Here is a 27,961-nt window from a genome sequence, read left to right as displayed (position 1 = left end):
GCGGCTGCTCCCAGCCAAGGGCATGCGTTGGTGCCCCTGGGCACAGCTGTCTTGCTGGGCCCCTCGCCACGTGGCGGCAGCTCTCCCTCGCCCCTGCCCGGCGAAGTTTTGCCCCGCAGCGGGGGAGTAGGCTCCCTGCAGGCCGGGTGGTGCCTGGGGGGCAGGGAGCATGGGCATGGCACTTGTCGCCCCAGCAAGCGGCTGACCTGGTGACACGGGGGTTGGGGGGGCGCAGTGACGGGGGCTGTCTCCTGTGTGGGTGGGAGGGTGCTGTGGGAGTCGCAGGAGAATTGGGGCCGGGGGCAGCCACGAGGGGCCAGCATGTTTCTGCCTGGGCCCTGGCCCGTTGTCGGGCTGGCTCGGCTCCAGGCTCTGCCCCGTCCCTCCCCTGCTCTGACGCCGCCTGTCCCGCCCCTGCGGGAAGCGCTGACTCGGCAGCGAGGGCCAGGCTTGGCAGGGGTGCAGCTGCTGGTGCCCGTCACAGCCATGGCCGTCGGGCACGGGCTGGGCAGGGCCTGGGCTGGCTGCAGCCGGCAGGGCCGGAGGCTGGCTCACGCCGGGCCCAGGGGCCAGCTGCAGCGGGAGTACGACGCCGTGGTGATAGGGGGAGGTAATGCCGGGGCTGGGGGCTGCTGCTGTTGAGGGGCACCTTTAGGGTGGCACTCCCCGCTCCCCCGCCAGGCTCCAGCTCCCCCCGGGGGCAAGCCTGGCTGTGCAGGAGCACTGGCCCTTTAAGAGAGGGGTGGAGAGCTCTGTGTGTGTCTGTGTGTGTGTGTGTGACACACAACTCCACCCCCACTCAGCCTGCCGCTGCTGTGCTGTGCTGTGAGGCAAAGAATATTTAAAAAAAGATAATTCTGCTAGAGATGTAGGAAAAGCAAAGAAATCTTCCGCTAACAAAATAGTGTTTCGGTAACTAGCCAGTACCTTTAGGAGACTTAGCCTGCAGGCTGTGGTGGTGGTTGGTTATTTTTGAAATCGACTTGTGTCTGAAGTGTAGCCCCTGGAGTCACCAGTAAAGTGGCTCCCCCCGGCCCCCCCAGTCTGAAATGGTGCTGCGGCTTGGGGCTGGCACCCTACGCCCGCCAGGGTGCAGGGGAGCTCTCTGTGCCCAGGGTGATGGGCAGGGGCTGGTGCAGCCTCTTGCCACAGCTCTGCTCCCCTGCCATTGGGTGAGATGAGCTAACAGGCCTCAGCCATGCCAGACAAGCAGGTGAACAGCAAAACCGCCGGTATGTTGCCATGGAAATGACACAGGGGGCTGCAAGGGGGTCCTACCTGTTGGGGAGAGGAAGGACGGGGGGCTGGAGTGGGGGCCCACTCTCTCCTTGGGGTCAGTGCTGCCGCCATGTCTCAGTGGGGTGCATTTCATGCTGTGTTGCAGAGAATGGGGTAGGGGCCGCAGTGCTGCTGGGGGGAGGCTTTCAGTGTGGGGGGGTGCTGTGCTCTGGGGAACGAGGCTCGGGGGGAGCCAGTGCTGCTGGGCAAAGGGAGCGGGCTGGGGGGTCTTGGTGTGGGGAGCATCGTAACTCCCAGCCCCTAACCCCCATATTCATTAAGGTCCCCAAGGGTGGTTCCAATGCTTAGGGCAGTTGCCAGCGCTGTCCCCGCCCCTCGCCCCCTGCGCCCACGTGGGCGCCGTTGCCTTGCGGCCACGGGGCATTGTGGTGAAAGCAGCATAGACGGCACCGTCCAGCCCTGGCTGCCAGGGAGGTGGTGAGTAGCAGCAGGACCCATTGGTGCCACGGGCCCTGGCCCCTCTCACCCCCTGCCCATCTCTCGTTGCAGGGCACAACGGGCTGGTGGCAGTGAGTATTGAATGCCAAGGCATCTGCCTCTGTGCCCTAGCTTGGGGGGGTGGGGAAATCCTGTGGGGTGACAGGGGAGTTCCCATGTGCATGGGGGGAATCCTATGGGGTGAGGAGGAAGCTCCAAAGAGCACTCTGGAGTGCAAACATCCTGGATGGGTTTGTTGGGGAGAGGGGGTGTCCTCAGTGGGGGATCCCCCCCGGAGCATCCTGGGTGGGTTTGTCGGGGGAGCGTGTCCCGAGTGGGGGCATGTCCTGGGTGGGTTTGTCGGGGGAGCGTGTCCCGAGTGGGGCTTTGGGGGTGTCCTGGGTGGGTTTGTTGGGAAAGCGTGTCCCAGGTGGGGGATTGGGGGTGTCCTGGGTGGGCTTGTTGGGGGGCTCGTGGGGGCGGGTGACTCTTGTGCTCTCGGCAGGCTGCCTACCTGCAGAAGTCGGGCGTGCGGACAGCCGTGCTGGAGAGGCGTCACCTTCTGGGAGGCGCTGCGGTCACAGAGGAGATTGTCCCAGGTAACCACAGCCCTGCCCAGCGAGATGCCCCGGGTGCCTGGGGCAGGCTGGTAGCTGACGCTCCCCTTCTCTTTCAGGCTTTAAGTTCTCCAGAGCATCCTACCTGCTCAGCCTCCTGCGGCCGCAGATCTTCACGGAGCTGGAGCTGCAGGTAGCGAGGCCAGTCCAGGGGGGGCTCAGCCAGCCCCCCGTGCTGCCTCCCTCCCACTGCTGGGAGCATTGGTGGGTGTGAGGCCCTAGCACCACTGCGGGGCCAGGATGCCCTGGCCAGGCCCAACTCGCTCCTGCCTCTCCCCCACCTCCCTGAACCTCAGGGCCCAGTCCCGGAGCCTGACAGCCCCCAGCTCAGAACAGCTCCCCTGGCCTCTCCCCTCTGGGCTGGTGAGGGGGGTCGGAGGGGCCGTGACGATTGGCCACGCTGCCTGGCACTGGCCATGCTCTGTATCTTGCAGCGGCATGGTCTGAGGGTCTATGCCCGTGACCCCTACTCCTTCACCCCCATGCTGGAGGATGGGCAAGCCCGGCGCTCGCTCCTGCTGGGCCACAACATGGCGGACACCCAGCGGCAGATCGCTCAGTTCTCCTCCAAGGATGCACAGGTACTGAGGGCAGCAGGAGGGGCTTGGGGCTGGGCTCCCAGTCCTGCCAACCCCAGTGTGACTGGCCCAAAAGGGCCCAAATCCCAGGCGTGCAGCCATGATAGGCTGGACTCACCAGCGGGGCTGGCCTGGGAGCGTTCCCTGCAGCCTCCTGGCCGCTCACCGAGTCAGAGACAAAACAAGGATTTGGATCCTTTCCCTCCCCAGCCTGCCAACTCATGGGCACGTCCCAGCTCGAACGCTCAGGGGCAGGGGGCGGAGGGTGGTCAGTATCTGCACAACGCATAGCTGCAGCCTGAGACCAGGTCCGCCCTAGGACCCCTGGTCTGGCACACGTCCTAGCAAAGCTCCTTCTGTGGACACAGTATGTACCAGCCCCTCCAAGTGACACAAGCTGTGCCAGGGAAAGCGCGATTTTCCCAGGCTAGCCGGGTCTATGCTGGGGGCATTTGTCAGCACAGCGTGTGGTGCCATCATCCCCCCAGCTGACCTGGCTGTGCCAGCGTGAGTGTGTCACTATTTCGGGGTTACCCAGGTGTCCAGGGGAATTGCTGCCACCTCCCCCCAGCATGAGGGGGGAGCCCCGGCTCTGCCCAGCCAGGGGCGATCTCCCGAAGCTGCAGGCAAAACACACACTCCACTCCCAGCCGCCATGAGTCCCGCTCGCTCCCTCTGTGGGCTAATAATTTACTGTCACGGGGTCCCCGGGCGATGATCTGGAAGGGCTCCCTACGAAGCCAGGCAGGACTCTGGGGAAGTCTCCTCTCTGGGAGCAGCCTGTCTGCAGGACACACAGCTCACACAGCTTCCACCTTCCTAGGTCTGACCTCGGAGCACTCAGCATCCTCTGCCCCTCCGTGCGCTTCCCACAGCGAGTCCGCCCAGGCAGGGTCCTGGGGGGGCCAGAGGGTCCTGCCCCCCAACTCCACAGTCAGATGTGACTCTCAGCCAGCCAGTAAAACAGAGGTTTATTAGATGACAAGAATATGGTCTAACACAGAGCTTGTAGGTGCAGAGAACAGGACCCCTCAGCTGGGTCCATTTTGGGGGGCAGTGAGCCAGACAACCACGTCTGCCCTTCACTCCATGTCCCAGCCAGCCCCAAACTGAAACTCCCTCCAGCCCCTCCTCCTCTGGGCTTTGTCCCTTTCCCGGGCCCGGAGGTCACCTGATTCCTTTGTTCTCCAACCCTTTAGCTCTCACCTTGCAGGGGGGAAGGGCCCAGGCCATCAGTGGCCAGGAAACAGGTGTCGGCCATTCTCTGTGTCCAGACCCCTGCAACACCTGCCCTCTAGGGCTCTGCAGTGATCATACACCCTTACCCCACCCCCTAGATACTTAAGAACTGTCTAGGGGAAACTGAGGCACCCCCACACTATTCAGAGGAAACATTAAGAACAGTCCCGCTTCATCACATCTACACCCCCACCTTGTCACACTTTCTTTTTCCAAAACCTGGGCGGTTCGTTAGCTTCAGCTGAGCCCTGAACCTTTCTCAGAGGCTTTTCTTTGCTTTGACCACGCTCAGGCCTGTAGCTGGAAGCACAGGGCAGGGCTGGGTCAAAGGATGCTGCTGGTTCTCACTATCGGCTGAGTAGCTGAGACCCACCTGGGCTCGGGGATGGGCTTTTCCTCCAGCAGCCTCCACGTTTCCCACAGCTTTGGGCAGGTCTCATCCGAGCCCCCCTTCAGTGGGTCAGACCCAGGTGTAATGTACCTGCCTGGGCCTGTCTGTGTTACCGAGGACCTGGCCTGAGTTTGCAGGGAGCCTGAGCCGATTGCTGTTTATAGGGCAGGCTGAAGCCAAGGCTCCATTAACATCAGATTGTGAAATGTCCCTGCTGCTCAAAGCGCAGACGGGAGAGATGCAGCCCTACGGCGTGATTGAGAGTGGTGTCTCCTTCGGCCGGCTTGCTGGGGCTTTGGAGCAGGCTGTCCCCTGCCACCCCTCTGCCAAGGGCTGGGTGGCTGAGCCTGCCTCTGACCATGGGTGTGCTAGCCAGAGACCAGGGGAGGAGCCGGGGCGCGTGTCCAGGAGCCCAGAGCTGGCCTGGGGCCAGAGGCACTGTGGTGCTGAGCAGAGTGCAGGGAGCCAGGAGGGGCACGGCCGGGGATCAGGGCTGGCGTCTGCTGGCTCCTGCCTCTGTCTCCGCTTCAGGCCTATCCAAAGTACGAGGCGTTCCTGAGCCGCTTGGTGTCGGCCCTTGACCCGCTGCTGGACGCCGCGCCGGTGGACCCCTCTGCCTGGAGCCAGGGCCCCCTGCTGCAGCGGCTCCGCGCCCTGCGAGGCCTGCAGCCCCTGATGCGGGCGGGTACGTCTGGCGCCGGAGGCTAGGGCCACGGGTCCATGCCCATCCAGTGGGGCACGGTGCTGGCGTTAGAGGGCGCCGGCAGAGCAGAGGGGGAGCAGCGCTTCCTGTACCAGGTGTCATGGAGTCCCTGGGCGATGCTCTGGAACTGCTCCCCATGAAGCCAGTCAGGACTCTGGGGCAGTCGCCTTTCTGTGAGCAGCCTGTCTTCAGGACACACAGCTCACACAGCTTCCACCTTCCTGGGTCTGACCTCCGAGCATTCAGCATCCTCTGCCCCTCCATGTGCTTCCCCCCAGCGAGTCCGCTCAGGCGGGGCTACTGGGGAAGCCAGAGGGTCCTGCACCCCAACTTCGCAGTCAGACGGAACTCTCAGCCAGCCAGTAAAACAGAAGGTTTATTAGACGACAGGAACATGGTCTAAAACAGAGTTTGCAGGTGCAGAGAACGGGACCCCTCAGCTGGGTCCATTTTGGGGGGCAGTGAGCCCGACAACCACGTCTGCCCTTCACTCCATGTCCCAGCCAGCCCCAAACTGAAACTCCCTCCAGCCCCTCCTCCTCTGGGCTTTGTCCCTTTCCCGGGCCAGGTGGTCACCTGATTCCTTTGTTCTCCAACCATTTAGCTCTCACCTCGCAGGGGGAGAAGGGCCCAGGCCATCAGTTGCCAGGAAACAGGGTGTCGGCCATTCTCTGTGTCCAGACTCCTGCACACACCGGCCCTCTAGGGCTCTGCAATGATCATACACCCTTACTCCACCCCCTAGATACTTAAGAACTGCCTAGGGGAAACTGAGGCACCCCCACACTATTCAGAGGAAACATTAAGAACAGTCCCACTTCGTCACACCAGGTGCCCCGGACACTGCCCTGGGGCTGGCAGAGGCCTGAGACCTTCCTCTGGGCAGCTAAGCCCCTGGCTCCAGTGTGAGTCAAGTACCCATCATCCCCGGGCAGAGACGGGCCCAGGGCTCACGCATGCACAGCCCACGCTGGGCCCCGGCTGCCCTCGCCGCCTGCCAAAGCGGGAAGGTGTCACAGAGTGTGGGGGAGTCAGCCAGCCAGTAAAACAGAAGGTTTATTGGACAACAGAAACACAGTCCAAAACAGAGCTTGTGGGTACACCCAGGACCCCTCAGTCAAGTCCTTCTGGGGGACCCTGGGGTTCCCTGTGTCCCTCCACCCAGCCCCAAACTGAAACTAAACCCACCCAGCAGGTTCCCTGCTGCAGTCTCCGTCCACATTCCTGGGCAGAGGTGTTACCTCCCCCTCCCCCTCCTGGCTCAGGTGACAGGCTCTCAGGTCTCCCATCCCCAGGGCACATTCCCAGGTCAACACTCCCCCCTCCCTGCTGTGTCACATCATCACATCTCTCCCCCCTTCGAGACTGAACTGAGCGGGGTCACGCTGACCAGTGACCTGGGGAAGTTCAGGGCCCCCTCTCCGGGACAGCGCATCCGCTATCAGGTTGGCACTTCCCTTCACGTGGACCACGTCCATGTCGTAATCCTGCAGGAGCAGGCTCCACCTCAGGAGTATGGCGTTGGCTCCTTTCATCGGGTGCAGCCAGGTCAGGGGAGAGTGGTCGGTGTAGACGGTGAAGTGTCGCCCGAAGAGATAGGGCTCTAGTTTCTTGAGGGCCCACACCATGGCCAGGCACTCCTTCTCGATGGCCGCGTAGTGTTGCTCCCGGGGTAGCAACTTCTTGCTCAGGTACACGATGGGGTGTCTCTCCCCCTTTTCATCCTCCTGCATTAACACCACCCCCAGTCTCGTGTCGGAGGCGTCGGTGAACACCACAAAGGGCTTGTCAAAGTCTGGGTTTGCCAGAACTGGGCCACTGACCAGAGCCTCCTTCAGCGCCTGGAAAGCCTCCTGGCACTGCTCAGTCCAGACCACCTTGTCTGGCTTCCCCTTCTTGCATAGCTCAGTGATGGGGGTGGCTATGGCGCTAAAGTGGGGCACAAATCTTCGGTAGTGTCCTGCCATCCCAATAAAGGCTTGGACCTGGTTTTTGGTGTGGGGAGCGGGCCAGTCTCTGATCACCTCCACCTTGGCTGGTTCCGGCTTTAGGAGGCCGCTCCCCACCCGATGGCCCAGGTAAGATACTTCAGCCATCCCCACCTTGCACTTCTCCGCTTCTACAGTCAGCCCAGCCCCCTGGAGTCGGTCCAGCACTTGTCTAACCTGGGACACGTGGTCCTCCCAGGTCTGGCTAAAGACACAGATGTCATCAATATACGCCACGGCAAAACTCTCCATCCCCCTCAGTAGCTGGTCCACCAGGCGCTGGAAGGTGGCCGGCGCTCCCTTGAGGCCGAAAGGCAGGGTCAGGAACTCATAGAGCCCCAGAGGGGTGATAAAGGCCGATTTCAGCCGGGCATCTGCATCCAGCGACACTTGCCAGTAGCCCTTTGTAAGGTCCATGGTGGTAAGGTACCGAGCTCCTCCCAGCTTGTCTAGGAGCTCATCCGGCCTGGGCATGGGGTAGGCATCAGGTACAGTGATGGCATTGAGCTTCCGATAGTCCACACAGAACCGGACCGACCCATCCTTCTTGGGGACCAGCACCACCAGCGAGGCCCAAGGGCTGGCCGATGGCTGGATCACCCCCAAAGCCAGCATGTCCCGGACCTCTCTTTCCAGGTCCTGAGCAGTTTTCCCTGTGACTCGGAAGGGGGAGCATCTTATCGGCGGGTGCGACCCCGTCTGCACCCGGTGGACAGTCAGATTAGTTTCAGAGGAACAGCCGTGTTAGTCTGTATTCGCAAAAAGAAAAGGAGTACTTGTGGCACCTTAGAGACTAACCAATTTATTTGAGCATGAGCTTTCGTGAGCTACAGCTCACTTCATCAGATGTTTACCGTGGAAACAGTCTGCTGCAGTTTCCACGGTAAACATCTGATGAAGTGAGCTGTAGCTCACGAAAGCTCATGCTCAAATAAATTGGTTAGTCAGATTAGTGCGTCCAGGCTGGTTGGAAAACAGCTGTCGGTACGGATGCAGCACCCCCTTGATCTCAGCTTGCTGGGCAGCGGTTAGCTGATCCGAGAGGGGAATTGTTTCCAGGGGGGAACCAGCTCTGGTCCCAGGGAATAGATCTACTAAAGGGTCATCTCCCTGCTCCTCTCACTGTCCACAGACGGCCAACACCACATTCCCCCTGGCATAATATGGCTTCATCATATTCACATGGTACACCCGGCGGTGGTGCGCCCGGTTCGACAGCTCCACCACGTAGTTTACCTCATTTTGCTGCTTGACAACCTTGAAAGGGCCCTCCCAGGCGGCCTGTAGTTTGTTCTTTCTCACAGGGATGAGAACCATCACCTGATCCCCGGTGGCGTAGGCACGGGCCCGCGCCGTGCGGTCATACCAGACCTTCTGCTTCTTCTGGGCTCTGGCCAGATTCTCCCTGGCCAGACCCATGAGTTCAGCCCGTCTCTCTCGGAAGATCAGGACATTCTCCACCACTGACTCTCCATCGGGAGTGGCCTTCCCCTCCCACTCGTCTCTCATCAGGTCCAGGGGGCCCCTCACCCTCCTGCCATATAACAGTTCGAAAGGCGAAAATCCAGTCGACTCCTGGGGCACCTCCCTGTACACGAACAGCAGGTGAGGTAAGTACTTGTCCCAATCCTGCGGGTGCTGGTTCATAAAGGTTTTCAGCATCATCTTTAGCGTCCCGTTAAACCTCTCCACCAGCCCGTTGGACTGGGGGTGATAAGCTGAGGCCCAGTCGTGCCGGACCCCACATTTCTCCCACAAGCACCGGAGCAGGGCCGACATGAAGTTGGAGCCTTGGTCTGTCAAGACTTCCTTGGGGAACCCCACTCGGCTCAAAATGGTCAGGAGCGCATCGGCCACGGTGTCGGCTTCAATGGAAGCTAAGGGCACTGCCTCGGGGTAGCGGGTGGCAAAATCTACCACCACCAGAATGTATTTCTTCCCCGACCGGGTCGTCCTGCTGAGAGGCCCCACGATGTCTATGGCCACCTTCTGGAAAGGCTCCTCTATGATGGGCAAAGGTTTCAAAGCCCATCATAGAGGAGCCTTTCCCCTTGTCCCGGGCCTTCCCCACCCTCCGACAGGGGTCACAGGATCGGCAATACTGCCGGACCGTGGTAAAGACTCCGGGCCAGTAAAAGTTCTGTAGCAACCTCTGCCGGGTGCGCCGGATTCCCTGGTGCCCTGCGAGGGGGATGTCATGGGCCAGGTACAGGAGCTTGCAGAGATACTTCTGGGGGACCACCAGCTGCCTCCTGATCCCACAGGACTCTACTTCCCTTGTGGGAGCCCATTCTCGGTACAGGAACCCCTTCTCCCACAGGAACCTCTCCTGGCAGCCTCTCCTCATGGTCCGTCCCACACTGAGGTCGGCCAGGTCCCTGAGCTTCCGCAAGGAGGGATCTTTCCTCAACTCAGCCTGGAACCCAGCGGCTGGGGAAGGGATGGGGCCCGGTTCCCTCTCGCTGGCCAGGTCTGGGGCCTCCGCCTCTCTGAGCCGTGCCCCTCGGCCCTCCCTCCCCACCAGGGTAGGGTCCTGCGCCTCCGGTGTGGTACCCTCCCCAAGGTCAGGGCGCAGTGCCCCTCGCCGGCTCTGGCTACAGGTCACAACCAGGGCGGTCTGGGGCTTGCTTGGCCAGTCCTCTAGGTCTCCCCCCATCAAAACCTCAGTGGGCAAATGGTGGTGTACCCCCAAATCCTTGGGGCCCTCCTTGGCCCCCCATTTCAGGTGTACCCTTGCCACGGGCACCTTAAATGGGGTCCCGCCCGCCCCTGTCAGGGTCAGGTAGGTGTTGGGCACCACCCGATCTGGGGCCACCACCTCAGGCCAGGCCAGCGTCACCTCCGCGCCCGTATCCCAGTATCCATTGACCTTCCTCCCATCCACCTCCAGGGGAACAAGGCACTCTCTCCGGAGGGACAGCCCCGCGCCCACCCTGTAAACCGAGCACCCTGAGTCCAGAGCCTCCAGCCCTCTGGCGGAGCTGGCCTGGGGTACTCTTCCCTCCTGAGCAGGTGGTAAACTGGTAGGCTCCCTTTCCTGGGTCGTCTGCCCCTCATCCAGCTGGGTCCCTACCCAGTTAACCCTGGGTAGGTTGGGTCTGCTCAGTCTGTCCCTGAGCCCGGGGCACTGGGACTGTACGTGGCCTCTCTGGCCACAGTGATAGCAGCTCAGGTCACGTTGGTCCCCTCGAGCGGGTCGGAGGGGCCCGACGCCAGGCGTTCCCCTTGGGAGGGGGTTCTCCCTATTTCCCCGCTGGGAGACCCCCTGGTGACTCTCTCTCTGCATCGGGGGGGGCCTGTTCTTTTGGGACTCCTCCCGGCTACCCCCTGACCGACTGTTCACAAACTCGTCGGCCAGCTGCCCTGCGTGCTGGGGGTTCTCGAGCTTTTTGTCCACCAGCCACAGCCTCAGGTCGGACGGGCACTGTTCATACAGTTGCTCCAGTACGATTAGGTCAAGCAGGTCCTCTAGCTTGGGCCCCAGCTGTCCACTTGCGGGCATACCCCTGCATCCGGTTGACCAGTTGTAGGTAGGTGACCTCCGGCGTTTTACGCTGACTCCGGAACCTTCTCCGGTACATCTCGGGGGTCAGCCCAAACTCACGGAGCAGGGCCTGCTTGAACAGTTCATAGTCCCCTGCCTCCGCCCCTGTCATCCGGCTGTACACCTCCACGGCTTTGGGGTCTAGTAAGGGGGTGAGAAACTGGAGCCTGTCTGCAGGGTCAACCCTGTGCAGCTCACAGGCATTCTCAAAGGCCGTCAGGAAGCTATCTATGTCCTCCCCCTCCTTCCGCTGGGCCAGGAAGCACTTATCAAAGTTCCTTGCAGTCTTGGGTCCCCCCGCACTCACCGCAGCCGGGGCCCCACTGCTCCTCAGCCTGGCCAGCTCCAGTTCATGCTGCCTTTGTTTCTCCTTCACCTGACGCTCCCTCTCCTTCTCCTGACGCTCATGTTGACGTTGTTTCTCCTTCTCCTCCTGCTCATGTTGACGTTGTTTTTCATGATCCTCCAGCTCCCTCATTTCATCTCCCTCTCCCATTCCAGCCGCCTCCGCTCCAGGGATGGGGAGCTCCGCCGGGAGGATCCCCTGCTGGCTGCTGGGGTCAGGGTGCCCTCAGTATTCGCCAGGCTTCCCCCAACCCCTCCCCCAGCATAGGTAGGAAGGGTCTCGGGATGTCCTTGGCAGCAGTCTGACCCCTCCCAGCCCGGTCAGGCCCCAGGGCCCACGCTGTGTCTGCTGGGCGGCTTCCCTCAGGGACAGGGATCGGATCATCCAAGCGATCCCTCTCCTCCAACTGGGCAATCAGCTGTTCCTTGATGGACCTCCCGATGCGCAGCCCCCTCTGCCTGCACAGCTCCACCAGGTCGCTCTTCAGGCGTTTAGCGTACATCTCCCTGCTGGCCACTCGCAGGCCGGGCAGCTTCCCACGGTTTCCAGGAAAAGCCCCTCGTGTGCCAGTCCTTCTTGAGGTCACCACCTCTTTGCCAAGGTCGAGCTGCAGACTCCTCCGCCCCTGGGACCACTCGCTGCAATCCCCCGGGGGACCCTGTTACTGCAAAAGTCCTTCTCTCTGGTCACACATTCCCAGGGGTTAACCGCCCCCCGAAACCGTCTCTCTCTGACTCTTCAGCACGCCTGGTCCCCGTCAATTCCCCTTCGTTTGACTGTTCCCCAGTCACTTACTGCAGGAAGCACCGTTCACGGGGTGCAGTACATCCCACCTCTGCCACCAGTTGTCACGGAGTGTGGGGGAGTCCAGGCCCTGCCCCCCTCTTCCTGGGATCCACTGAGACTCTCAGCCAGCCAGTAAAACAGAAGGTTTATTGGACAACAGGAACACAGTCCAAAACAGAGCTTGTGGGTACACCCAGGACCCCTCAGTCAAGTCCTTCTGGGGGAGCAGGGAGCTTAGACCCCAGCCCTGGGGTTGCCTGCATTCCTCCACCCAGCACGAAACTGAAACTAAACCCCCCCAGCAGGCTCCCTTCTTAGCCTGTCTTCACATTCCTGGGCAGAGGTGTTACCTCCCCGTCCCCCTCCTGGCTCAGGTGACAGGCTCTCAGGTCTCCCCTCCCCAGGGCACATTCCCAGGTCAACACCCCCCTCTCCCTGCTGCGTCACAGCCGGGCACCGGGAGGGTGTGGTGGGGCCCGGGGAGCCGTCCCCTCCCAGGCTGGGTGACACCGCCACTGACGCCCATTTCTTTCCCTCAGGCCTGGCGCTGGGGAAGCAGCTGCCCCAGTGTTACCAAGTGCTCACGGCCCCAGTCACCAGGGTGAGTAACAGCTCCGTACAAGGGGACACGCCCAAGGGATGGGAGACGCCCTCCCTGGGGGCAGGGGCCGACCAAACCAGGCCTGGGGCTGGGCCTCGGAGGGGGTTACGGGCTGAGTGGTGGCCCCCCCATGGGATCCAGCCCCCTGTGCCAGGCCTGGGGGGACCCGCCTCCTCCTCCCCCTCCCCCCCCCGCCATGGGATCCAGGCCCCCTGTGCTGGGCTCTCTTCGTTAAACACCATTTTCATTTTTCTCTCTCTCCAGATCTTGGATCTCTGGTTCGAGTCGGAGCCCCTGAAAGCGACCCTGGCTACGGATGCAGTGATCGGCGCCATGGCCAGTCCCCACACGCCTGGCAGCGGGTAAGGTGGCGGCTGAAGACTTCACAGCTCCCCAGGGCCCTCCTGTTCCCGTCCCCAACAGCTGGTGCTGGGGTGTCGCACCCCAGCACTCGCTTCCTCCCACTCCTGCCCCGCGCTGGCTACCATGTTCCCCCTCATGCCTGGAGAGCATCTGTGACGAAGTGGGACTGTTCTTAATGTTTCCTCTGAATAGTGTGGGGGTGCCTCAGTTTCCCCTAGGCAGTTCTTAAGTATCTAGGGGGTGGGGTAAGGGTGTATGATCCTTGCAGAGCCCTAGAGGGCAGGTGTGTGCAGGGGTCTGGACACAGAGAATGGCCGACACCCTGTTTCCTGGCCACTGATGGCCTGGGCCCTTCGCCCCTGCAAGGTGAGAGCGAAAGTGTTGGAGAACAAAGGAATCAGGTGACCTCCTGGCCCGGGAAAGGGACAAAGCCCAGGGGAGGAGGGGCTGGAGGGAGTTTCAGTTTGGGGCTGGCTGGGACATGGAGTGAAGGGCAGACATGGTTGTCTGGCTCACTGCTCCCCAAAATGGACCCAGCTGAGGGGTCCTGTTCTCTGCACCTACAAGCTCTGTTTTAGACCATGTTCCTGTCGTTTAATAAACCTCTGTTTTACTGGCTGGCTGAGAGTCCCGTCTGACTGCGGAGTTGGGGGACAGGACTCTCTGGCTTCCCCAGGAGTCCCGCCTGGGCGGACTCGCTGTGGGAAGCGCACGGAGGGGCAGAGGATGCTGAATGCTCCAAGGTCAGACCCAGGAAGGGGGAAGCCGGGTGAGCTGTGTGTCCTGCAGACAGGCTGCTCCCAGAGAGGAGACTTCCCCAGAGTCCTGCCTGGCTTCACGGGGAGCAGTTCCAGAGCATCGCCCAGGGACTCCATGACAGCATCCCCCAGGCACACACCAGGCTCAGGGGCCCCCTGCTCGAGCAGGTCCATGGGGTTTGCCTGGGCTGGCACTGTTGGGCCTGAATCCCTCTGCAGCCTGGCAGCTGTCTGTGCCCAGCCCTGCAGCCTGGTGGGACCGGAGCTGGGCTCAGTGTCCCCCGCTGGGGGGGGTTGGCAGCACGCGGGCATGGGAGGGGGATGGGTGTTCGGCTGTGCCTGTGGGGTCAGGGGGAGCGTGGGACCCTCTGCATGTACTCACCCTGCTGGGAGGCCGAGCCTGAGCCCCCTGGCTCGCAGGGCTGGATCAGAGTTAGTCCCAGGGCTGTGCCCCACGACCATGCACAGTGGGAATGCTGCCCGCCCCTGGCCGGTATCTCTGCCCTGCCCATACCCCGGCACCGCTTGCTGGGCGCTACCCTGACCCAGCTGTTAACCTTTGACCTCTCTCCTAGGTACGTGTTGCTGCACCACGTGATGGGCGAGCTGGAGGGGCAGAAGGGGGCCTGGGGCTACGTGGCAGGCGGCATGGGAGGGGTGTCCCAGGCCATCGCCAGCGCAGCTGCTGCCCACGGGACAGACATCTTCACCGAGAAGGTGCCCGGCTTCCCGGGGAGGGGGCAGAGAACACAGCTCCCCAGCACTGAGGTGCTCCCCAGCCCAAAGAGACCACAGGGCCCCAAATTCTTCCCTTCCCTCCTGCCCATTAGCCGCCATGGAACAGCGATCAGAGACTGTGGTGAGGGGCGTAAACCCCACGGGGTAAGAGTGGGGGGAGGAGGCTGGGCCAGCCCCACAGCATCCACACGGGAAAGGGTCACTCAGCCCCTCGGCAGCCGTACCTCAGGCTCCGCTCAGCACCTGCTTCCCCCACCCCGTGCATGGCTGGGCGCCCCAGCGTGCTCCAGGCTGATCTCCTGTCTCTCCCTTCGCTAGCCGGTCGCCCGCGTGCTGCTGGGCCCCCGTGGGGAGGCGCAGGGTGTCGTCCTGCAGGACGGGACCGAGGTGAAGAGCAAACTGGTTCTGTCCAACGCGTCCGCTCAGCTCACGTTCCTGCAGCTCGTTCCCCAGGTGAGACGTGCCGGGGGGGTGCCCTGGGGGAGACGAGCCTGGGTGGGACGCGCTGGGGGAGATGGGCTGGAGGGGAGGAGGGTGCCCTGGGGGAGATGTGTGCAGACCGGCAGGTACAGTCAGGGGGAGGGGTCGCGTTCCTCATGGTATGAGCCCCTCCCCCCACAATGAGTGTGACACACCCCAGCCCCTGTGGGGCAGCCGGAGGAGGCCACTTCCCCCTCCCCCCTCAGTGACTAAGGGGCCTCCCCGGTGCTGGCCTGGGAGCCCCCAGGCTTACAGCAAACACGGTGTGGTGGGTGGAGGCCGAGGCTGGAGCAACGCAGGGGAGCAGAGGGGGAGCTCGGCAGAGAGGAAGGTGTCTGGGGGCACGAGTTTGCTCCCCCTCCCCCATCAGTGGGGCCCGTCACTGTTGGGGGCCAGCCCCATGTGGCTGGGCTGCACCCCAAAGCATGGCGCTGGCTGTGGCCCCCAGGGGTCCTGGGCAGCTCCAGCCGTGCCCAGATGCAGCCCAGTGCTGGCTGCGCCTCCAGCCAGTTCCCAGGCTCGTTTCCAGCCCCTGGTGTCTGAGCCGGGCTCTCCCCGCTCCAGGGGCAGCTGCCGGAGGAGTTCCTCCAGCGAGTGGCACAGTTCGACACACGCTCCCCTGTCACCAAGATCAACGGTAAGTGTCAGTGCGGGACGTCCCACTCCCTGCCCCACTGGGGTCCCCTGGGGCTTGGCTGCAGCCTGGCGCTGGCTCCCTGGGGGAGCAGGGCCCCGTGAGATGCTGCTCCTGTGATCTGCGCTTCCCTGGGAGGAAGGAGCTGTCGCGGGCCTCCGTGAGGCTCCCTACTGCAGCCTGAGTCCAGAGGGGAAACTGGCCTTTCACGGCACCATCCCTCCGTGTCTGCCGTGCTCTCCTGGGGTTCAGCCATCTGCCCTGGCCCCTCAGGATGTCAGGACCATGGGAGGCTCCATGTCCCCTCTGCCCCTCGGAGTCACCCCGTCTCCAACATCCCCAGTGGCTGTGGATCGGCTGCCCAGCTTCGTGGCTGCGCCCAACGCCAGTGATGGCCGCCCGCTGCCCCATCACCAATGCTCCATCCACCTGAACTGCGAGGACACGCACCTCCTCCACCGTGCCTTCCAGGAGGCCAGCAGTGGGGAGCCGTCCACCAGGTAGGGCTGGAGCTGGCTGGTCGTTGGCAGAGCTGGGCCCTGCTGGGCCCTGCCATGGGGGATGGCAGCGGGGAGATAGCCCAGACTTCTCGGTGCAGCCCGGTCTGGTGCCCCTCGTAGAGCTCTTCTCAGGGCGACACTACCGGGGCTCTGGGGCAGCTGCCCACGCTCATCAGGGCAACAGGGCCTCTTGGGAAGGGAAGGACACAGGGGAGACACCAGGATTTCTGGAAGGAACGTAGGGGAGGTGCCCAGAGGAGAGCCTGAGGCTGGGTGACGTGGGGCTAATCCCTGCTGGAGGAGCCAGTGGGCAGGGGGTGAGGCGGTGAGGCGTTTGCATTGGCAGCATGCCAGGGTGCTGGGCAGGGCTCGGACTGGATTCCTTCCCGGGCTGCCCAGTCCGAGGGCTTTGACTCTCTCTTGCTCTCCCCAGGCCCATGATCGAGCTGTGCATCCCCTCTGCTCTGGACCCTACGCTGGCTCCCCCGGGCTGCCATGTGGTCTCTCTCTTCACGCAGTACACCCCATACGCGCTGGCAGGCGGGCGGCCATGGGACGAGCAGGAGCATAACGCGTACGCTGACAGGGGTAAAGCCAGCAGCTCTCGGCGCTCTTTAGCTTCCCATCCACGGCCCCTTGCCCACTGCCGCTCCCTGTGCGCCTGATCCCCGGGAGGCGTCCAGTGCCCGGCACCCTCAGTCCTGCCTTCCGAGCAGGGCAGAGAATTCCCCCCGTGTAGGGTTCCCAGGTGTCTGGTTTTCGACCAGAACGCCTGGTCAAAAAGGGGCCCTGTTGTCTCTGGTCGGCACCGCTGACCAGGCTGTTAAAAGTCCAGTCCACAGCACAGCAGGGCTAAGGCAGCTCCCTGCCCAGCTCCACATGGCTCCCGGAAGCAGCAACATGTCCCTAGGCAGAAGCGTGACCGTGGAGGCTCCACGCGCTGCCCTGCCCCAAGTGCCGGCTCCGTAGCTCCCATTGGCTGGGAACCATGGCCAATGGGAGCTGCGGGGGCGTGGCGCCTGCCGGCATGGGCAGCACACACTGTACAGAGCCGCCTGACTAGTCTTGCGCCTAGGGGCCCCAGGGACATGCCGGCCGCTTCTGGGAGCCACACGGAGCCAACACAGGCAGGGAGCCGCCTGAGGTAAGCGCCGCCTGGCTGGAGCCCGTACCCCAGCCCCCTGCCCCAGCCTGAGCTCCTCCTGCACCCAAAACTCCCTCCCAGAGCCTGCACCGCCTCCTCCCACACCCTGAACCCCTCACTTCTGGCCCCACCCAAGAGCCTGCACCCCCTGTCCCAGCCCTCACCCACTCCCACACCCCTTCCCCAGCCCAGTGAAAGTGAGTGAGGGTAGGGGAGATCAAGTGACAGGGATGGAGTGAGCAGGGGATGAGGCTGCAGGGCAGGGGTGTTCGGTTTTGTGCGATTCATAGAATATCAGGGTTGGAAGGGACCTCAGGAGGTCATCTAGTCCAACCCCCTGCTCAAAGCAGGACCAATCCCCAAGTAAATCATCCCAGCCAGGGCTTTGTCAAGTCTGTCCTTGAAAAAATCTAAGGAAGGAGATTCCACCACCTCCCTAGGTAACGCATTCCAGTGTTTCACCACCCTCCTAGTAAAAAAGTTTTTCCTAATATGCAACCTAAACCTCCCCCACTGCAACTTGAGACCATTACTCCTTGTCCTGTCATCTTGTACCACTGAGAACAGTCTAGAACCATCCTCTTTGGAACCCCCTTTCAGGTAGTTGAAAGCAGCTATCAAATCCCCCCTCACTCTTCTCTTCCGCAGACTAAACAAACCCAGTTCCCTCAGCCTCTCCTCATAACTCATGTGTTCCAGACCCCTCATCATTTTTGTTGCCCTTCGCTGGACTCTCTCCAATTTATCCACATCCTTCTTGTAGTGTGGGGCCCAAAACTGCACACAGTACTCCAGATGAGGCCTCACCAATGTCGAATAGAGGGGATTTGAAAGTTGGTAACCCTACCCCCGGGGGCCATCCAGCCCTGCTCCCCAATGCCCTGCAGGGAGCTGCAGGCCTGGGGCTAGGCCCCTGAGACACGCAGGCTGAGACACGCAGACACGTGAGACACGCAGGCTGAGCCACATCTCTCGCTCGCTCTCTAGTGTTTGACTGGGTCGAGGCCTACGCGCCAGGCTTCAAGGCGTCCGTCATCGGCAGAGACATCCTAACACCGCCGGCTTTGGAGAAGATCTTTGGGCTGCCCGGAGGGGTGGGTATATCATGAGATTCACAGAGCCCTCCCAGCCCAGCCTGCCTGGCATCTGCCCACCTGGTGCCTGCCCCCAGCCTGCCAGGCTTCTGCCCAGCCTGCCTGGCGTCTGCCCACCCAGTGCCTGCCCCCAGCCCAGCCTGCCTGGCGTCTGCCCACCCGGTGCCCGCCCCAGCCTGCCAGGCGTCTGCCCAGCCTGCCTGGCATCTGCCGACCCAGTGCCCACCTAGCCTGCCTGCCCCCTGCCCAGCCTGCCTGGCATCTGCCCACCCAGTGCCTGCCCCCAGCCCAGCCTGCCTGGCATCTGCCCACCTGGTGCCCGCCTAGCCTGCCTGCTCCCAGCCCAGCCTGCCTGGCATCTGCCTACCCGGTGCCCGGCCAATCTGGCACCTGCCTAGCCTGCCAGCCAGCCTGGCCCAAAGCCTAGTGAGGGAAGCTGGAGCCATGCAGCCCAGTTGTCTGGCTCGGAGCGCGGGAAGAGGAGGAGACAATTCCAGGACCTAACTCAGCCTGTTTGCAGAATATATTCCACGGTGCGATGTCTCTGGACCAGCTGTATTTTGCCCGACCTGTGCCCTCGTACTCTGGCTACAGGTCCCCGATCCCAGGCCTGTACCTCTGTGGCAGCGGTGCCCACCCCGGTATGTGAGCTGGGATCCCTCCCTTCGTGGCTACAGTGGGGAGAGCGCCAGGCGGAGGCTCACGCTGGGTCCAGCCCTCCCCGGGCCCTGCTGCTGCGAGCGCTGCCCTGGGGGCTGCACAGGCCCTTCTGGGTACAGGCGCGATTGCAGGGCGCCGTGCTGACCTTGCCAGCTCTGCCCAGGGTCTGAGCAGGAGAAGCCGAGGCCACGGACACCCCGTGGGTCACAGGCTGATGCCACGGGACACCACGTGCCTTGTGCCCTGTGGGGCGCCTGTGATGAGCAGCTGCCCCCGTGCTGGGATCCAGCAGATGGCTCTGCCCAGGGCTGGCACAAGTCCCACCGGGCGCTGTGCTCCTTCCGCCCAAGGGGTGGGCCCGGCACAGCAGGAGGGAGAAGTCGGTACGCAGGCCAGAGAGAGGCTGCACCCTCGAGCTGGGGCAGGGTGGGGGCCGCCCGGGTTCTGTGCTCCAGCCCCAGGTTTTTCCCAGCTGCCATGAAGCTGCCGTGGGTGGCGGGGAGTCTTCTCCAGCTGGAAACGTAGCCATTGCTGCCCTCTTGTGCATCTGGGCTCCTGCCCCTGCTCCCCATGGCAGCTCAGCCCTGCTACGCCCAGAGCTCCTGGGCCCCACATGCATCTGTTTCCTTGCAGGTGGGGGAGTGATGGGCGCTCCAGGCCGCAACGCAGCCAGCGTGGCCCTCAAGGACTTCAAGCACGTATGATGGCAGAGGTGACGCACCAGCCTAGCCCAGGGAAACGGATGGTGGCTGTCGTGACCTGGCCACGCGGGTGCCTCTCACCACCCCCCACACACCCCACAGCATGGTGCTGTTAGAGCGAGCCCTGCCCTGGGGCTGCTGCCTCCCCCCCGCCCCCGTGCTCTGAGTGTTTGCACCGTTGCTCTTACCTGTCTCTGGCATGGTAACCGGGGCGTGTGGGGCTGGCAGAGCCCTGTCTGCTCCTAGCCCATCCTGCCCTGGCAGTGCTGGTCCCAGCGCACACGCCGCAGAGCCCAGGGGATCAAGCCCCGTCCCAGAGCTGCCCACAGAGGGCTGTTGGCAGGGGCAGGTCTAGCTCTGCCTGGAGAGGGACACTGGCCAACCCTTTCTAGTGTAGACAAGGCCCAGGGCAGACTGAGCCCTTGCCTGCTCTCTTAGAACCGCCAGGCACAGCACTGGCCAGGGTCACTCATCCTTGCCCCTGAGCTAAGCTGAAGTCTGGACCATGTTACACATGTTCTCAGTCAGCAGCAGAATAAAAATCCCAACAGCTGCCACGCTTGTCGTGTCATGTCATGCCATGCCATAGAATCATGGAAGATTAGGGTTGGAAGGGACCTCAGGAGGTCATCGAGCCCAACCCCCTGCTCAAAGCAGGACCAATCCCCAACTAAATCAGCCCAACCAGGGCTTTGTCAAGCTGGGCCTTAAAAACCTCTAAGGAAGAAGATTCCACCCCCTCTCTAGGGAACCCATTCCAGCACTTCACCACCCTCCTAGTGAAAGAGTTTTTCCTAATATCCAAGTTAGACCTCCCCCACTGCAGCTTGAGACCATTGCTCCTTGGTCTGTCATCTGCTACCACTGAGAACAGCCGAGCTCTACGCACTCCCTATCCGTGGCCCCACAAAGTCACGGGACCTCCTGGTCAACCTCCTCCTGGCCCTGGCTAAAACGGCCATCTATAAAACCAGAGTGAGGAGGTTGGCCAATGGAGACTCCTGTGACTGTGGGGCCTGTTTCCAATCCTCGGTCCGTTCACGTATCCCTTGACGCCTTTGAGGAGCAGTGGGCGCTGTCCGGGGTTCTCTGCTCAGTGTCCCCGTCAGGCTCCCTTCTTTTGACCCTTTGACCGCACTCCTGTCCCTGTTATTTCATTAGTTGTCCCCCGGAATCATTTGGTTTCCAGGTCCTGTAGATCTTCCCCTTAGGCTGGGGCGGGGGGGGGGCGGTCCTTAAGCAGTGGGCTCCCACCTGCTCACTTCCCGGAACCCAATAGGTCCATCCTCTTCGGAACCCCCCTTCAGGTAGTTGAAAGCAGCTATCAAATCCCACCTCACTCTTCTCTTCCGCAGACTAAACATCCCCAGTTCCCTCAGCCTCTCCTCATAAATCATGTGTTCCAGTCCCCTAATCATTTTCGTTGCCCTCCGCTGGACTCTCTCCAGTTTGTCCACATCCTGTCTGTAGTGGGGGGCCCAAAACTGGACACAGTACTCCAGATGTGGCCTCACCAGTGCCGAATAGAGGGGAACGATCACATCCCTCGATCTGCTGGCAATGCTCCTACTAATGCAGCCCAATATGCTGTTAGCCTTCTTGGCAACAAGGGCACACTGCTGACTCATATCCAGCTTCTCGTCCACTGTAACCCCCAGGTCCTTTTCTGCAGAGCTGCTGCCGAGCCATTCGGTCCCTAGTCTGTAGCGGTGCATGGGATTCTTCCGTCCTAAGTGCAGGACTCTGCACTTGTCCTTGTTGAACCTCTTTTGGCCCAATCCTCCAATTTGATTTCTTTTGGCCCAAGATTTCTTTTGGCCCAATCCTCCAATTTGTCTAGGTATCCTATCCCTACCCTCCAGCGTATCTACCTCTCCCTGCAGCTTAGTGTCATCTGTGAACTTGCTGAGGGTGCTATCCATCCTGTCATCCAGATCATTAATGAAGATGTTGAACAAAACCGGCCCCAGGACCAACCCCTGGGGCACTCCGCTTGATACCGACTGCCAACTAGACATTGAGCCATTGATCACTACCCGTTGAGCCCGACAATCTAGCCAGCTTTCTATCCACCTTATAGTCTATTCATCCAGCCCATACTTCTTTAACTTGCTGGCAAGAATACTGTGGGAGACAGCGTCAAAAGCTTTGCTAAAGTCAAGATATATCACATCCACCGCTTTCCCCATATCCACAGAGCCAGTTATCTCATCATAGAAGGCAATCAGGTTGGTCAGGCATGACTTGCCCTTGGTGAATCCATGTTGACTGTTCCTGATCACCTTCTGTGACATTGAGTGTAATATAATATCTCATTGAAAGGTGACGGGGCCAGAAAGAGTTAATTAACTCCCAGACTGACCTGACCCCAGGCCGAACTTTAGAGGCTGGTTAGGAAGAGATGGAAACAAATAGAGCTTTGAAATGCAGCCTGCATTGTTAGAGATAGAAGGGGAGATGTTTGTTCAGGTCTTGTGATGTCAGCAAAGAAGTCTTGTCTATGGCTGTAGCTTTGATTCAAAGAACAAGAGAGGAATATTAACATTTAGGAAGACACTTGAGTGAAATCGTATTATTGTCTATATGTCTCTTTGAAGGTTGTGATAGCCTGTATCTGAACGGTTTAATGGATAAATTATCCTGTGCTAATTGCCATGGTGTTTGGGAGAAGGAAAGTTAAGCCTATTGTCTTCTCAGGCCAAAAGGCTGCAGGAAATGTATAAAAACCCTGGGACACGATCCTTCCTCATCTCAGATCTGCTTTGGGTTTCAAGAGGGGGAAACCTTAAGCCACAAGGATTGAGATCCCCAGTTGCTGACTGGAGTCACCCTGAACATGGACTTTGGACTATAACCTCTGGACTATTTCTAAAAGGACTTTTGGCCACTACAAACTCATCTCTGCTGTGTATCTGGACCTCAACAATTGAACTCAAGTCTGTATGTATACTGATCTTTTAACCAACACTCTTTCTTTTCTTTTTTTAATAAATTTTAGTTTAGTTAATAAGAATTGACTGTAAGCGTGTATTTTGGGTAAGATCTGAGTTATCACTTGACCTGGTGTAACAAAGCTGGTTCTGGCAGGACCCAACTGAGAATGCCAATTCAGGACAAATTGCTTAAAGCAGAAAGAAAAGGAGGACTTGTGGCACCTTAGAGACTAACAAATTTATTTGAGCACAAGCTTTCGTGAGCTACAGCTCACTTCATCGGATGCTTGAAGCAGGGCAGTTATAGCCCAAGGCTGGGGTTTCTTTGCACACCAAGGAAAACCAAACCAGCCAAACAGAGAAGACTTCAGTTTTACCCCACTGGCTAACCACAAGTCACACAAGCAATTCCCTTAGAGTCCAGTATCCCCACAAGTGCCACTCATTATTTGGACAGATGGTTATGAAAACCAATACCCCAATAAAAGAAAAAAGGTTCTCTCGATCCCAAAGGACCAAGCCCCAGGCACAGGTCAATATACAAATCAGATCTTACCCACAAATCACGCTATTGCCAATCCTTTAGAATCTAAAATCTAAAGGTTTAGTCATAAAAGGAAAAAGCTATAGATGAGAGCTAGAAGTGGTGAAATGGAATTAATGACTGTCACGGAGTCCCTGGGCGATGCTCTGGAACTGCTCCCCATGAAGCCAGTCAGGACTCTGGGGTAGTCGCCTTTCTGTGAGCAGCCTGTCTTCAGGACACACAGCTCACACAGCTTCCACCTTCCTGGGTCTGACCTCGGAGCATTCAGCATCCTCTGCCCCTCCGTGTGCTTCCCCCCAGCGAGTCCGCTCAGGCGGGGCTCCTGGGGAAGCCAGAGGGTCCTGCACCCCAACTTCGCAGTCAGACGTGACTCTCAGCCAGCCAGTAAAACAGAAGGTTTATTAGACGACAGGAACATGGTCTAAAACAGAGCTTGCAGGTGCAGAGAACGGGACCCCTCAGCTGGGTCCATTTTGGGGGGCCGTGAGCCAGACAACCACGTCTGCACTTCACTCCATGTCCCAGCCAGCCCCAAACTGAAACTCCCTCCAGCCCCTCCTCCTCTGGGCTTTGTTCCTTTCCTGGGCCAGGAGGTCACCTGATTCCTTTGTTCTCCAACCCTTCAGCTCTCACCTTGCAGGGGGGGAAGGGCCCAGGCCATCAGTTGCCAGGAAACAGGGTGTCGGCCATTCTCTGTGTCCAGACTCCTGCACACACCGGCCCTCTAGGGCTCTGCAATGATCATACACCCTTACCCCACCCCCTAGATACTTAAGAACTGCATAGGGGAAACTGAGGCACCCCCACACTATTCGGAGGAAACATTAAGAACAGTCCCACTTCGTCACATCTCTCCCCCCTTCGAGATCGAACTGAGCGGGGTCACTTTACCCGGTGACCTGGGGAAGTTCGTAGCCACCAATGTTCCCATGGATGCCCCAGCATCTCTCCCATTCCTTGGTAGGAGTTACACCAGGCCCTTCCAGTTTCACGCCCTCCCTTAGGTCGGGGGTGGTCGATAGCACTAGCAGGCTGCATGTGGGAAGGTTTCTGCAGCCCATGCCCTTTGGCCACCCCAAAACCCCAGGGGGTCAAACTGGGATTGGGTTTTCTCCGAGTGCTCCAGTCTGGAGGGCTGCAATTCGGGCTCTCTTGGTTAAGGGCCCCCATCTTGACCTGGGCCACATACTGTTCACTTACAGAACTAGCATGGAGACATCCCTTTCTCCACAACCTTGTCTCCCAACAAGCTGGCCAAACACAGCCACTTGGTTATAGGACGGTATACCTTTCTTAACAGCTTTCACTGCATCTGAGACCTTCTCAAAGCTCTCCACACTGGATCTTTCAACAGGAAAGTCAGTGGATCCATTCACAACAGAACATTTCTGGCTGTTAGGAACTGAAACTTTCTTGATTAAATCCTTTTCACACCCTTCAGTTGCAGTAAACTGCTTGCAAAGACTCCATGAGGATTCCTTTCCCTAGGGCTTTTCTATGCAACAATTCACCCCTCCCAGAAATTCTGCTCTTACCCTCTTTACCTAGGGCTTGCTCTAGGGGAACACTTTCCTGAGCAACAACAGACTCTTTCTGGGTCTCCCTTACATCCAGAATCACCTCTGGCCCATCAGGCGGATTCCTACATAATCCCCTTTGAGGCAAACTTACAGACTTCCTAGATAAAAGGTTAGAAGCATTCTCCTTCCCTTTGCCACACACAAGTTCAGGAATCTTTTCCTTCTTGCTACAGGTTTCCACACCCTCAGTAGGTAACACAATCACACACCTTCATGCTCTCCTTGTGCCCTGGCTAGGATCTCACCCTGATTAGACAGAGTTGCTCCACCCTTTCCAACAACACACTAGCAACAGGCAAAATACAAGCACCAGAATTGTCTGGTCTCGGGGATTTTACATAGACCCTAACTGGATGCGACCTAGTTACAGGGCCATTCTCCCGAGCAGACAGAAACTTAGGACCCTTCCCTTCCTGGGCTTTAGCTGAGTCCAGAACCAGCTCTGAGACAACTGCACGACCCTCAACCATCATAGGCTGAAAGGTCCCTTCTGTCTGCTCCACAGACCAAGAAGAGCCGGACACACTTTCTCCTTTACCAGACACACAGGTTGGGATCTCTTTCCCTTTGTCCCAGCACACAAGGCTGGTCACAGACAACTGCTTGGAGATCAGGGTAGCTCCCTCCATAGGCAAGTCAATACCCCTGACAGACAGAGACCCATTTCCTTCACTGTCCCAATTCTCCACCCAGCTAACAGGTAAGGTCCAGGGACTCTCATCTTCCGCTCTCCTCGCCTTCCCACCCTGCTGACTGGACACAGCCATCAGATCGCAAGGCTGCCTAGGCTCATCCAAACTTTCCTAACCAAGCACCTTGCCACTCCCCACAGATCCCCTGCCCTGCCTGTGTCTCCCCCCACTCAGCTGGGGTCTCAGCTCCCACTGTGCTCAGCACTGCCCTTGCTGTCCCAGTGGGGGCAGGCCACTGCTTTCCTCAATGCATCAGAGCCAGGGAGAGTCCCCACTCTTGTGTGCAAGGGGGCAGGGAGCATCTCTCTGTCCCACCCAGCCCCAGGGGTCTGGTTACAGGCAGGCAGGTATCCTGAGCCTAGCGGCTCCTCCCTGCTGCCAGCCAGGTCATCTGCATTTTCACTGACCATTTCCCTCTCCGCTGATTGGTTCCCTGGATTCAAATTCAAACCCTTGGCAGTTACAGGAACAGGGCCTGGATCCTGTCCCAAAGAGACACAGTCACCCCACAACAGGGTCTCGCAGCTGGTGTCCTGGGGCACCCCAACGACCAGTCAGCCCCACTCCTCCTGGGTCTGCACAGGGATCTGGGCCATAGGCAGGGCGAGGGGCTTCGTCCCTGGGACCCTCACCCAGCTCACACAGACCCTCAGCATCTGAGGCTGCACCACCCAGGGCCTGACACCAGTTCTCTCTGTCCCAGGATCTCGCCACCCCAGGAATGTCTCCCCATTGACCATCACCTTCCGCTCCCACTGGGGGTCCGAGGGGCCTGGCCCCAGGAAACTCCACACAGACATATAGGTTGGGGTCAGGAGTGGGAGCGTGTCCACCTCCCCACCCATCTGGCTGACGGAGTCTGTGGCCTTGGGACCCAGCAAGGGAGCTAGACACCGGGGCTTTTCCGCAGGGTCCCCTTGGTTCAAATCGCCAGCCTGCTCAAAGGCAGTGAGGTGGGCATCCACACCCCCCCCCTCCTTAACTAGGGGCAGCAATTTAGTCTCGAGGTTCCCTGTGGAACTGGCCCCCCGGGGTCTATCCCCACTCACCCCGGGGAGGTCCCCTAGGCCTCTCCGCTCCCCCACCGCCAGTTTATGCTGCTGCTGCTTCTGCAGCTCTTTCTCGGGCTCTCGCTGTCTCCCACGATCCTCTTGCTCCCTCGGACTCAGCTCCAATCCCGTCCGTCTCCGATCCCCCGATGGGGAACCCGATCGTGAAGACCCCCATCTGGTCGGGGACAGGAGTCTTGGCGATGCCTGGCTCCCACTCCAGCTGCTCCCAGATCCTGCTATAGCCCCATTGGGGGTCAGGAATCTGTTCCTTACAGCGGTCATCCTCCTCCAGCTGCATGATTAACTCTGCTTTGGTGAACTTTCCAACGCTCAACCCTCTCTTTCTGCACAGGGTTACAATGTCCTTCTTAAGGAGACGGGGACAAACCATCACTCCGCTCCTCCCAAGGTGTTGTGGACTCACAGGCCCGTGTGTTCTCAGCTCCCCACGGTTTCCAGGGAGAACCCCTAGTGTGCCAGCCCTTCTCGAGGTCACCACCTCTTTGCCAGGGTCGAGCTGCAGACTCCTCCGCCCCTTGGACTGGTCGCTGCAATCCCCAGGGGAACCCTGTTACTGCAAAATTCCTTCTCGCTGGTCACACACTCCCAGGGGTTAACCGCCCCCCGAAACCGCTCCTCTCCGAGCCTTCAGCAGGCCTGGTCCTCGGCAATCCCCCTTCGTGTTACTGCTCCCCAGTCACTTGCTGCAGGAAGCGCCATCCACGGGGTGCAGTACATCCCACCGCTGCCACCAGTTGTCACGGAGTCCCTGGGCGATGCTCTGGAACTGCTCCCCATGAAGCCAGTCAGGACTCTGGGGTAGTCGCCTTTCTGTGAGCAGCCTGTCTTCAGGACACACAGCTCACACAGCTTCCACCTTCCTGGGTCTGACCTCGGAGCATTCAGCATCCTCTGCCCCTCCGTGTGCTTCCCCCCAGCGAGTCCGCTCAGGCGGGGCTCCTGGGGAAGCCAGAGGGTCCTGCACCCCAACTTCGCAGTCAGACGTGACTCTCAGCCAGCCAGTAAAACAGAAGGTTTATTAGACGACAGGAACATGGTCTAAAACAGAGCTTGCAGGTGCAGAGAACGGGACCCCTCAGCTGGGTCCATTTTGGGGGGCCGTGAGCCAGACAACCACGTCTGCACTTCACTCCATGTCCCAGCCAGCCCCAAACTGAAACTCCCTCCAGCCCCTCCTCCTCTGGGCTTTGTTCCTTTCCTGGGCCAGGAGGTCACCTGATTCCTTTGTTCTCCAACCCTTCAGCTCTCACCTTGCAGGGGGGGAAGGGCCCAGGCCATCAGTTGCCAGGAAACAGGGTGTCGGCCATTCTCTGTGTCCAGACTCCTGCACACACCGGCCCTCTAGGGCTCTGCAATGATCATACACCCTTACTCCACCCCCTAGATACTTAAGAACTGCATAGGGGAAACTGAGGCACCCCCACACTATTCGGAGGAAACATTAAGAACAGTCCCACTTCGTCACAATGACACACAGCAATGGCAGAGTTCTTGGTTCAGGCTTTTAGCAGTGATGGAATAAGCTGCAGGTTCAAATCAAGTCTCTGGAGAACAT

At 60.0% G+C, this 27,961-nt stretch overlaps 1 protein-coding gene across 2 annotated transcripts; it reads left to right on the top strand.

The window, feature by feature from the left end:
* Positions 1–293: 293 nt before the first annotated feature.
* On the top strand, positions 294–23,197 carry PYROXD2 (pyridine nucleotide-disulphide oxidoreductase domain 2). 2 transcript variants are annotated; one of them, XM_073354663.1, is made up of 16 exons: positions 294–610; positions 1,789–1,808; positions 2,222–2,315; positions 2,393–2,466; positions 2,768–2,914; positions 5,073–5,226; positions 12,448–12,509; positions 12,774–12,871; positions 14,206–14,347; positions 14,687–14,821; positions 15,413–15,485; positions 15,826–15,982; positions 16,416–16,570; positions 18,114–18,220; positions 18,741–18,861; positions 19,514–23,197. In XM_073354663.1, exons 1-16 carry the CDS (start codon positions 322–324, stop codon positions 19,582–19,584), a joined length of 1,899 nt encoding a protein of 632 aa, XP_073210764.1. In that variant the 5' UTR covers positions 294–321; the 3' UTR covers positions 19,585–23,197. The 2 variants fall into 2 exon arrangements, with proteins under 2 accessions (XP_073210764.1, XP_073210766.1); XM_073354665.1 differs by lacking the exon at positions 294–610 and adding an exon at positions 619–1,232 and having other exon boundaries at positions 14,206–14,398.
* Positions 23,198–27,961: the final 4,764 nt, after the last annotated feature.

This window comes from Lepidochelys kempii, chromosome 7 (genome assembly GCF_965140265.1).
Source record: "Lepidochelys kempii isolate rLepKem1 chromosome 7, rLepKem1.hap2, whole genome shotgun sequence".
Classification (NCBI taxonomy): Eukaryota; Metazoa; Chordata; order Testudines; family Cheloniidae; genus Lepidochelys; species Lepidochelys kempii.
The sequence above is the reverse complement of the archived record's forward strand: the minus strand, read 5'-3'. Positions and strand labels throughout refer to the sequence as shown.

Coding starts and splice junctions, on each gene's coding strand:
- PYROXD2 (XM_073354663.1), top strand. CDS start 322: ATGTTTCTGCCTGGGCCCTGGCCCGTTGTCGGGCTGGCTCGGCTCCAG. Junction 5,227..12,447: donor GCAGCCCCTGATGCGGGCGG/GTACGTCTGGCG, acceptor TCTTTCCCTCAG/GCCTGGCGCTGGGGAAGCAG. Junction 12,872..14,205: donor CCCCACACGCCTGGCAGCGG/GTAAGGTGGCGG, acceptor CCTCTCTCCTAG/GTACGTGTTGCTGCACCACG.